Below are 12,506 nucleotides of genomic sequence, written 5' to 3'. Positions count from 1 at the left end.
CAATGGCCCAATAGTCAGGACATCCATAGAGAATGTGGGAAACCCACATTCAAGTCCCTGCTCTGCCTGATTTGGAGCAGTGATCGAGTTGTGCTATTCTAGGGTATCAATGTCTTATGGGGATATCTATGCAATTTTTTAAAGGTCTTGGTTTTTCCCCACATTGGAACAAAAACAAATTTTGAAACCTCAAAACTGTGTGTGAAATGGAAATGTTTTCTGGACAGCCTTACTTGAGACTGAAACTGAAGACATTATAATTTTCTTAGGTATGTGGATTTCAGACAGTTGCCTTTTTATTTCAATGGGGGTAGAAGAGCAGCTATTAGGGATTTTCCCAACTTCTGGGATTCCAGAATCTCATCCAATGTTTAAGTCTTACTTCCTCCAAAAAACTCACCCCTGCTAAACTCTTTTAGTAAGTGTTCTAAGAGAGAAACTTCCTCTAAAAGACTCAATGTATTTTGCTCCTGTGTCCTGGCCATGTTGACTCTTTTTGATCCCATGCAGGGAAAGTGAATTCTCTAAACTTCAATGGAAGTTCATGGGAGTAGAGGACACCCAGAACCTTGCAAGAGCTTCTAGACACTTTGTAGAATCAGGCTATTAAAGACTGAGCTTCTGAAGAATTGTGACTCACTGGATCATATACATTGCTGAGCACTCAGCTGGTGCTTAATAAATAATAATAATGTTGTGCTTTTAAAATAAGTTATGGTATTAGTTTTTATTCATTATTCAGCCATAGGCACTTACACCCAATAAATGTGTATGCATATTGTTACTATTCTAATTAAAGTACTACTCAAAGAAGAAATATGATTTTATTTTATCAAGAAAGTCCTATACTTTTAAGGAGAGGGATTGTTGAGCATCAGGAAAACACACACTGCCATGATAATGTAGATTTAGATTTCTTGGACATAAAGGGTGAATACATGTAGGGCACAGCCTATAGCTGCAAATCTTGCTTGTGCTTTACAAATTCAAAGCACAAACACAAGTTCTACTATAGACCAGTAAGAAATAGATTTAGGAATTTGAACATAAATTAAGCAATACATTTTTGATTCAGTAAACTGATGCCTATGTAAATCAGAGCAAACACTTGTAAAGGTGGAGGACCCTTACTGGGTCCCTTACCCTTGTTTTGATACATTTTGAACTAAACTCTCTACAAAATTAACTTGGAGATCATTTGACCTGTGAAATAGCCCTTTTCTTATTCTAAGAAAATTAACTTTAAAATGTAATTTTAGTTAGTTACAGCTTAGGAATTTTGCCATTTATCATTCCATGGTTAGAATGTCTTCTAGTAGAATTACAGCAATTATATATACACATCAGAAACCATTTGTTTGATAATTAATAAACATTTCTTATGAACAAACCACCACCATGACAAAGCAACTGACTGTCATGGGTTCTAAATCCAGGAACTGTGAGAAACTACAAGTTTTCCATTTCTAGAACAGCAAAGTTACTGATGTTATAAGACAGGAAATAAAACAGAAGTTAAATACAGCCAAGAGAGAATAGGAACTGCCCGAATTTCACAATTCCACTGACTGTCTGGAATAGAGTTGCATATAATTTGTTTTCAAATTCCTATTGGTATTCTATTCCTCACTGTACAAACAGTATTGCTTGTTGAACAAGCCTTCTGTGCCGCTACTTTTTTATTTAATCTGCATTTATAAATGTTATACCCCTTGAAGCTATTTCAACTACAGCCTTTGTACATAAAAAACATTTTAATAATATTCACACTTCTTATAAATCTTTTACAAATCTTTGAACAAATACATCAGGAGCTTAGATCTTTTCACCCCAAGCCAAATCAAGTAATTGGTGTAATAACTTTATGGTTTTAGAGCAAGATCAAATGAATGAATGTCTTTCAAGTATTTTAATATAAAAATATAAAACTATTATACTAAATCATTTGATTAATGAATTTCACTCCTAGGAGTAACATTCTTTTAGAAAGTCAAATTTCTAATAAGGATGTACTTCATGAAGAATGGCACAACAGTTTTTAAATCCAAAAAGCATGCAAGATACAATTAGTTACCTTTAAAAAGAAAGCAAAAGCAATTTGAAACAAAAGACATGAGAGTGGATCTTAAAGCACACATGCTAAATTAATTTAACATTACAAGCACTAGTATCTTGCACAGGGCTCGAAAGCAGAAAAATAGATGGCATGATGGGGAAGGGGGTGTAGAGGCAGGAGAGCTGAAAGCAGCAACAGATTTTTGTTGCTCTAAAAAAATCACAGAAAGAGTGCCTGTGAGCATGAGACACAGAGTGCCAACTTTTGCAGTGTCATCACCAACTCGGTCAGAATTGATTTTTTGAAGTGATCCAGCAATGAATAATAAATGTACTTATAGTATATCTTGAGAAACACATCATGTAAACCATCTTATTGAGAGATGAGCATGCGTACACAGAGAAAAACCAACATGCTTAAATATAAAAACGCCTTGTGGCTGTTCCTTCATAAAAATACTTTTAATGGCTAATATTTGGTCCAGAATCTGTGATGTAACAATTAACATGCCTCAAGTATGCCATTAAACAACTGCTTCAAGAGTCTGCCAATTTTAAAAAAAGTCACTCATTTTGAAAACAAGGCATTTTGTTAGAAAATTCATGATAAATAGGAATTTAAAAAAAGAGTTTCATCATTCTTATTGTACTTTTAAAAAATGTTCAGTAATGTTCTTATTCTCCCTACAAGTTTGGTCTGGGCCTCATTATTTAAAAATAAGTTTAAAAAATGAGCTTACTAGATATTTACATACCTATTATGATGAATAAATTCACATCAAGAACTCTGATAAGGACACAGTCTGAATATTTTTATCTTGAAATACTGATGCAGAATGCTATTCAGAGTTTATAGAGAGAGTCTCTGTTTAATCATTGCAAAGAAAGCCAACATTTTAACTTCAGCCATGAAAACACAGATTCAGTTACTTGCACAGTTCCCAGAAGCCTAGTGCCTGTAGGTTTAAGATTGCATTGCAATTATATAATAATGAATGAGAAATCATGACTTGTGATCAAATAACCCACTATAAAGTTACTCTGTTGACTGTATGCAGTCTTAGTAAGCAATGATGATGAACTATTATACCTTTAGAAATCCTTTCCATTTTCCCATATTACATCACAAGCCTCAGGTTTGGGGAATCTAATGAAATGTGGGAAGGTTCTAAAGGAGGATCTTGGCAACCCACAAAATAACTGTGGATTAGCGTCCCCTTTTGTAAAATGAGAATACCAATTTCTAAGATTTTAGATCCTCAGGTGATTGTCCATGTATAGTGGTGAAATATTAACTATTACTACTTATACAAATACATTTTTAGACCCAAATCCTGCAACTGGTTTCATATGGGTACAGAGTTTCACCAACACAAAATGAGCTGGAGGATTGAGAACTTGGACTGTAAACTCTTTGGCGCAGGGACAAGGTCTTCATCCGTGTTCATATGACACTTGGAGACTTTGAGCACTACTGTAATATACTAATAAAAGAAACTACAAGTGGGGAGAAGAAGTGAAGCCACCTGGTTTATAGAACATATAGCTCACCATTAGTATTTCCATTGTCCCCCTCAGCAAGTATTTATCTTCACAATGTCACCCTCGCCGCTTTTCCCATACCACATTGAAAAAGCTGAAAGCACCATTAGAGAGAACATGAAATGAAGAGCTGATTCACTGTACCTTTTGTTGCAACCTCCCTGCATCCGCATAAAGCCTTCTGATCCTGTCCGATTCCATCCACCCACAAGTGACGGACAGGAAAACCTCAAGCAACACCAGACGTGACCAAAAGCTTCTTGATTTCATTATTTCAAGTCTGTTGAGAAGAAGATGACAACTATCAAACCATCATGTGAAAAAACTACAGAAACAAAAACAAACACCCCCCCACCCATCACAGCTTGCAGATTCAGTAGTTCAGCTGAAATTTCAGCTAATTTATGGCACCTATACATTTAAAAATTACTTGGAACTATTTCACTCACATGGCATACGTAATGGAATAAGAAGTTCCTATGGGTACACGTGCCAAGTTATGTGCATTTTCCCTTGGAAAATGCTCCTTTATTTTAGTTATTTGATGTACAACTGAATGAAGGAGACCTAGAAAAGATAGCATGGCAGAAGAGGGTGGTAGAAAAGAGACCCCAAGGAAAGCTGAGGAAGCGATGGATGGATTGCATAAAAGAAGATGGTCAACAGGTGGATCTTAGTGCCACCTTGGACAGACAAAGATGGTGGAGGTTGCATGATGACCCAAACCCCAGTTGATGGGATAAAGAGAAGAAAGAAAATGGTTTATTCCTGCCTTTCATGTGTTGCTCATCTTCACAGGCCTTGATTCTACAAGCTGCTCCACATGGGAGGAGCTCTGTGCCTAGACAGAACAGGAGCTGTCCCTGTGTGTACAGAAAGGGCCTATCCCATACATAGTGTGATATGATGCTCCATATTCTTTATAGAAATATGCTTCTGATATATCTTAGTTATGCCCTATTCATATTGTACACAAGAAGGCTCATGTAAGATATAATTGGAAAGGTTATGATTTACTGAATGTGATTATCCAATTTGGATGCATGTATCATTTCTGCATCTGGAGTTAGGAATGTTGACTATATAACAACAATTACAACCATGGTTACACTTGGAGATGCCCACCAGACAGTAAGAAATCAGCCTTAATGACCCATTAGGAAAAAGACAATGAGTCTTCAAAGATGTGGATCCCTCATCTTCCAGGAGTTCCTTCCTGTGGACATTGCAAATAAAATTGTTTTCATGGTTGCTTTGACACTGCAAGGTCAGGTGATAATGTTGCCTGGTAAAAAGTACCACCTTGGACACTGCTAGTACTTTCCCCACTGGAAACAAAGACTTCCCACTTTATGTAAATTCTATTTAAGGCTGGGGAGTTAGGCAAACAGGTCTCTTCTCCATTGCCTTCCTGCCCAAGGCAGAAAAACTGCTGAAAGTACCTGAAGATTGAAAGGAACAGAACTGAGGGAAAGGCAAGGGCTAAGTCCAGATGAAGGCAGGAGTCTAGTCTGTAAAGAGAAATAACTGGAAATCTAAGCTACAGAAACTCTTCAACTTGCCTAAAACACCGCTTAGGTTACAAAATGTAATTTCTCACTATATTTCTTGAGTGTATTAAGCCTAGTTTGTGTGTTTTGTTTTATTTGCTCAGTATTCTGCTTTGTTCTGTTTGTTATCCCTTATAATCACTTAAAATCTACCTTTTATAGTTAAGAAAACTTTTTAGTTTATTCCAAAACCCAGTTTGTGCAATTCATATCTGGCATCCTGGATGGGGTGGAGGGTCCAACCATCACACATGGAACAACAAAGTTTATAATATAGTGAAGAAAAGGGGTGGAATTGTCTTGAGAGCCTTAAAGACTTAGGTCCAGATTTTTAAAGACATACAGGTGTCTATTTGCTCAATGGATGGAGGAGGCACTAAGAAAAGCCTAGGAAACTGCAGAAACAGGAAGTGGCACTTTCCCATCTGCACAAGAACTGAACCAATTAGTCTGCAGAGGAAGACCCCAGCTCCTGTGTGGACCCCCGCAGTGGTTTCACTGGGACTCTTCATTGGTATAGGGAGTCAATCTACACAGATCTAGTTGCAGGATCAGGGTCTTAATGTATTTTACATGCATCTGCACTAAGTTAATAAAGAGTTCTACTTCTTAAAGAGAGCTTATGAGATTATTTACCAAGCTATGGCTCAGATCACTTCATCCTGTGCCAGTATCCCAGGAAGGAGAGACAACCCTTCCAAGATTTCCTCACAGCAGATCCTCCAAAATCATTCCATTTGGTGGACTGTGAAATGGCAGCAGTTCTGTTTTCACACTGCACCAGCCTCTCCAGGCACATGCCTCGGAGTTGGCTTTGGAACCCTTCCCACCTCCTCCCCCCAGGCTTCCTCCTAACTCTTGAGCAGCATCGTTTAATTGGCAGTGCACTGCCAGGGACTCCCAAAAGGTGCCTGCCCCATTAAAGGAGGAATTTCTAGGTCTGAACAGGGGGACCCAGGCAAAAAGGTAAACAGTCCAGGGTGACATTACTGTTTGCCTGGTTGGGCTTGACTGGGGATGATGCATGTTCCACCAGTTTCCTGAGTTTGGTTTTGTTCCAACCTTCAATTCAAATAAAATAAAAATAAAAATAAAAATAATAAAAAAACCAACAAAGTCTCCTCAAAGCATGATGAGGTTAAACTGCCAGTTATTCCTTGTTTTGCATGGGGGTTGGGGAAGGTAATTGGTATATCTCCAATTATTACCTATCTCCTAGAACTGGAAGGGACCTTGAAAGGTCATCGAGTCTAGCCCCCTGCCTTCACTAGCAGGACCAGTTTTTGCCCCAGATCTCTAAGTGGCCTCCTTAAGGATTGAACTCACAACCCTGGGTTTAGCAGGCCAATGCTCAAACCACTGAGCTATCCCTTCCTCCAAACAAACAACAAACCCACAAACAACCCTGAAATATTGTTTTTCGGGGAAAGCTAGACTAGATTCTATAGAAAGATGCAAGCATACTGGTTATGGTAGGACTGAACACCGTACATTATCAAGTTACATGGCAGTCATCAAATTAAGCCCGAGGGTAAATAGAAGTGACCATATTGAAGTCAATAGAGTTACAGCAGGGTAAATAGGGCCCTTGAAAGACAGCAAGTCAGTGATACAAAAATGTTGTAAAACAAATAAAGGACTATATCTGGTCCTGATCTAACATTATGGATTTCAAAGCTTATGTCCATTTACACCAGGGCAGAATTTGGTCCTAGATATTTTGCCGGCCTGAATGTGTACTGTTAATAAAACAAACATCAATAACAGTTGCTCTGCACACTCATCAGCGCACTTAAGTCCTCACTATTCCTCAATACTGTTCTAAACACCATCAGTTGAAAGAGATCAGAGTGAAATCGGAATTTTAGGCTTTCTACATTTTAATTAAAAACTCTCAGATGTAATGCTATTAGAGCCATAAATAAATGTGTAATAAACCAAAACCACTATATCAATAAGCTACAAATATATAATATTATAAACCACTCTGGCACTGCAGTCCTATTCCTTACGTTTTTATAGAGGCATTTTGTATCATTTGTTGATACAATCACAGCAAATTGAACAATTTCATTTTGCAATTCTGGAGATCTCTGACATATCTGCAGTTTGAAGTTATGATTCCAGTATGAAGTTATCCACAGCTCAAACATCAAAGAACTAGCCGTGCCCAGTTAGAATTAGTAACTAACTGCATGGAAACATGATGGTAAATTGTTCAGATTAGGAAAGATAATAGTTGCGTACAATATTAAAACTACCAGAACAACAATTGCCTTCCAATAACACCAGTATATTTTAATGTGATTTGAACAACTTGTATCTTTCTCAGTTCAATTTATAGCAACACTGCCTGGCAATATTTTAATTAGTTTTACTCATAATACCGACATTTATATTAATACACAGTATAGATCTGTGTGTTCTCTGGGTTAGTTCATTCAGATGCCAGAAATACAAATATGGGCCAAGTTCTGTGATCCTTAATTGAGCAAAAATTCCCATTTTGTCATGAGTCCCAGATGCAAGGAATTTAATTAGGACCAAATCCTTGGAGGAGCTCAGCAGCATTGTCTTGCACAGAGTTGCTGCAGTTAAGGGTTGAGATGAGAGGGGTGCTGCTCCTTGCAGAATCTGGCCCTTAATTCTCAAATACTGAATCTTAAATGGCTGTATAATGCTCAGTGAAATTTAAAATAAATGATGATCCAAAGGTCACTGAATTCAGTAGAAAGTCATCCATTGATTGTAACGAGCTTTGGATCGGGCCCATCATTGTTGATGTGCCACCAGTTTTTTTTCCTCCTAATGTGGGAGACAAATACATAAAACATAAGCCCACATGGGCAGTACTTCTCTGTGTAAGTCTCTCAGTGTGGACTTGCCTAGGCAAGACGATCTGTATTAAAAGAGCAACTATTGAACAAAGTGCTTGGCTGAACACTAGAAATCTCTTGAGAGCTCAGAAAAAAAAATCTGTCACACACCTACTCTTCATAGCCCATGTGCAAACAAGGGAAAAATTATTCCAATATATTAGATCATTTAAAATTAAACTCTAAAGTCTCAGTAATTCTGATTTTGTTTTAAGAATGGATGAATTTTGGGGGGCCACATTCATGCTTGATGTATCTGTACTAGCTACAGTACAATTACATCTGGGATAAGTTTGGCCCTAATAATTTAAAGTTCAAGATGCAATATGAAACCTATATAAACATATCTCATTTAGGGTTCCTTCCCCCACACTGAGCAAGATTTTAAAAATGTTTACTCCTGGCCAGTAGTGCTTTATCCCATGAGTACTTACAATGCATAAAAGGGTGGCAGAAATCTGCCATTATTAAAAGAAAAACCACTCTAGTGATTATAAAGAATCCCTTATTTGGATAGTGCCTGGCACAATTGGGCCCCGAATCATGACAGGGTCCCAGATGTGCTGCTACCATACAAATAAGAGCTTAAGAATGACTCTCTTAATGCAGCTGTTTTCAACTTTTTAAGCCAGTCTCATTCTAAAGATATAGAAAGATGAGAACTATTATAAGATAGTAATCTTTTTTCAGCCAAACCTACATTAGAAAGAAAAAGTTACATCTTAGCTTCCTAAAATTATGACTTGTTATAAGAGAAAATGTTAGGGCCAAATCATTAGGTGTCATAACTTGGAGCCATTTACACCAGCTGAGAATCTGGCCCTTAGTTCCTTCAGTGCAAGATTCAAGTTTGATTTATTATATAATTAGTGAGTATTTCTGTGATGTAAAATCATTTTGATAACCATCTTTTTGTAAAATGCTACTAAATCTAAGAAAGTAGTCATGAAAAATCATTCTAAGGTAACCTTTCAGCAAGCCATAATGACGTTAAATTACATTTCCAATTAATTATCTACACTATCTCTGATTAATACTTCAATTTTGATGAATGAGATGCCTAAATGGTACCAAGTGCAATATGTAAAATTGTGACACACATCCTATTTAAGACAGGGAGCATTTGTACAAATTTTAAACAACAGCTGAATACTTTGTTGAGAGCTGTTCTGATGGCTGTCTAAAGCTCATTCTTGCAAGATACTACATGCTACTGGAGAGATTATGTCAAAAGGACTTGAGGTTTTCAGAAACAGGAGTGAAGGACATTCAGGGGTCCCTCAGTACCTTGCAGCACTGGACCTTCTGTTTGCATCTTCAACTGTTGCATCACCTCTGATGTGATCTTTCCACAAGGTTATTCCCATAGTTTGTTTTGTGGTTATGCTCAGGGAAGTGTTTTTCCACAATATCACTTCATTACCCCCACATGACTGACTAGTTAAATGTCAATAATACTGGAAAGCTGTTTGCACAATCCATAAATAAGACTTTTAAAAGGGCGAGGTGGGAGAGGAGCCAGATATTTTATTAGCTCAGCATTCTTCAATGTCAATTGCGGGTAAGTGGTGGTAAATCATGAATGCAAAGATCACAGGTTCAAGGTCATCCTCAGCTGAAGAAGTGATGTGCAATTCTACTGTTATTTTGGGTGGGAAAGTAGCCCCTTTTCTGAACGCACAATCCCTCTTCTCTTTGTATGCTGCATTACACAGATGTCAACCTTGGTTAAGGGCAACAGCAATAGACTATGGCCCAAGGTTTAAGAAAGTTCCTGAGAGTCAACTTTAGCAGTATTGCTTCTCATTGACCAGCTGTGGTGATTCAAGATTGGTGACATCTTTTTAGTTGAGTGGCCACATTTGATCCAGTCACAATTTTAAAAAAAATCTAAACTTTTAACCAAAAGCCTTCTCACTCTGGTTGGTTCCTCTACCACAGTGGTTCTCAAATTGTTGTACTGGTGACCCCTTTCACATAGCAGCCTCTGAGCGCAACCCCCCTTATAACTTAAAACACACTTAAAATATATTTAACACCATTAGAAATGCTGGAGGCAAAGCGGGGCTTGGGGAGGAGGCTGACAGCTCACGACCTGCCATGTAATAACTTTGTGACCCCCTGAGGGGTCCTGACCCCCAGTTTGAGAACCCCGCTCTACCATTTATCAGTTTAACTATCCAAAAAAATTCACTGTCACACAGCAAGAGCTGGAAAGAGCTAAAACTGAGTATGTTTAACTTTAAACACACACAAGTGGACTAGCAGGTAGCTACTGTTTTCTCCAACCTAAGGGGTTTTTTTGCGGGGGAGGGGTTGTGCTTTTCTATTACTCCAATTTACCTTTTCAAGGCAGAGACTGGGGTATGTTTGGAAAACACCTAGCACATTTTGGGTGCTACCATGATCTAAATAACCCAGATCTCTAGGAAGATAACAGGTTTGTAAATACACACACAGGCAAATTACACACACACAGCCAGCCATTCCCAGTACTAATTACATTTAATCTAAGGGGAAAACTTGATGTGTATGCATGTCTCCGCGTTGATCTTCCTAGCTTCTCTGAAGATAATCATCAATATCCCCGTTAGTTTGGTAGGCAGCAGCGTCTCTTTCGAGATATGAGGCAATTCCCCATCTACACTACGCTGTGATGATTGTTTTCTACCCTTAAATTTGTGCTCCAGTTGGAGTAAGGAGCTGAATCCCGTGTAGCAAATGTGGAGTGCGTGGGGAGGGGCGGGGTTGTCACAAATTCTTTAACTGGCACGGGTGGATTTCGGTAAATTCCAATGATTTTTTTTTTAAATCATTTTCTTAGTGGTAAAAGGCAGAACCACCACCGAGGCGACACCTAGGGGCCGAAGGCCGGGAAAAGACGTCAGGACCGCAGCCCGCGGACAGCTCCTTTCCTCGGCACAGCCCAAAGGGCGGCTGTGTTTTCCCTTCAGCCCGTCCGTCCCTAACACCATCGGACCTATGTCGTGAAGCTCAAGAGAGATCTGGGGTCGTTCAGCTATTGCGCCCATGAACGTTTGCAGGGACTGGGACAAGCTCACGCTCCCGTTTCAAAACACAAACGCAACGCAGCCTGCCTGGCTTCCTGCTCAGCACATGAGAGTTTTAAAAAAGAATCCGAGCCCTGGGAAGAGGCTCACGTTTCTTTGGCGCTGCAGCCTGATTGCGATGGGAAATACTTCAGAACAGCCCAGGAGTCCCTCCCGCGGGACCCCCCGCCTGCCACGTTACACTTGGAGACACGACCCTAAAGAGCTTTGTGAACTAAATCATCACACAAACGCTAAACGGTTCTCTCCACCCCCCCAAAAAAGAGCCCGATCTCATCTAAGAACCAGGGAGGCGATGAGCAGCTTTAAGCTGCATTTTTAAGTGAGAGTTGTGGCCTTTTAAAAATAGGAGAAATATTTCCAAACTAGGTAAATAAGCCCCCCCCCCACACACACACACACACTTTCAGAAGCCCGGGGAAGATTTCTCTCCGATGCCTTCCACAGCACTGAACTGTTTAGAATTCAACCTGCCTCTGGCTTCCCATTTTTCCATAATTAAGCTAACTCCTTGCCTTAAAGTACTGCTGATTACCTCAAAAGCAAAACAGCGTCTGAAGCCAAATCCCCCGCCAAAAAGGAAAAAAAAAAGGGAGAAGAGTGGTGTGGACGGGAAGGGGGAACAAATCACACACACACACACACACACACACACAGAGCCTCCAATAATTTCAGGAGTCCATTAACAAGTAACTCAAGAGGGACCGGATTAGAGGGTACTGAGTTAGTTGTGTGTGTAAATGTGTGGCAGGAGACTGGGTTGTTATGGGGCGAGGGGGGGAACCTGGACGTGTATGGCCAAGATTTCCTAGCTCCCTGATCAGCCCCCAAAACGAAAGAGGAAGGGGGCGAGGGTAGCTCTTGGAGTTGGGAAATGTACCGGCACCTTATCTGAGAACGCAGTTCCATCGGTGGAAGTGCTGCTGGCTTTCGAGTGTCTCCATAACTACTGCGTATAGACGCGGTCAGTGGAGAAACCGACCCAGGCAGCTTTCTCCGAGCCCGACTAGCTTCCGGCGAGAGGATCCCACGATTACATTTTGCATCGCTCCACAAACTGCAAGGCAACCGGCTGCCGCCTGCTCCGTCCCCTGCTCCCTGGGGCCCTGACAAAAAGTCTTGCTGCTAACCCCAGCGCCCTGAGCTCCAGAGGAGAGCCAGGGAGCGAGTGAGGAACCAGAGAAGGGGACAGTACTTCCAAGCAGGAGCCTTTCTCTAGGATATGGTTGGAACCAGCTCTTTTTCGGGCTGGCTATTTTTGACGGCCCCCTTGCATCCGAGGCTCAAACACTGTTATCTGCTCCTCTCCGATTTGCTGCCTCTGCAGTTACTTGTAACACATTCGAACTTGTAAACACGAGCAGGAGCAAGGACAGACCCACAGGAAGATGCAGGATAAGCAGCTTTGGCAA

At 40.0% G+C, this 12,506-nt stretch overlaps 1 protein-coding gene across 2 annotated transcripts in view; it reads right to left on the bottom strand.

Moving 5' to 3' along the window:
• Positions 1 to 12,506, bottom strand: part of FSTL4 (follistatin like 4) — an 817,110-nt gene that overhangs the window by 440,514 nt on the left and 364,090 nt on the right. For both annotated transcript variants that reach the window (XM_039485151.1, XM_039485152.1), the window contains one exon: positions 3,742 to 3,877. In XM_039485151.1, the coding sequence (XP_039341085.1) occupies positions 3,742 to 3,877 (136 nt within the window). The remainder of the gene's footprint in view (positions 1 to 3,741; positions 3,878 to 12,506) is intronic.

The sequence above is a fragment of the Mauremys reevesii genome, linkage group 8 (assembly GCF_016161935.1).
Source record: "Mauremys reevesii isolate NIE-2019 linkage group 8, ASM1616193v1, whole genome shotgun sequence".
In the NCBI taxonomy this organism is placed as follows: domain Eukaryota; kingdom Metazoa; phylum Chordata; order Testudines; family Geoemydidae; genus Mauremys; species Mauremys reevesii.
The sequence above is the reverse complement of the archived record's forward strand: the minus strand, read 5'-3'. Positions and strand labels throughout refer to the sequence as shown.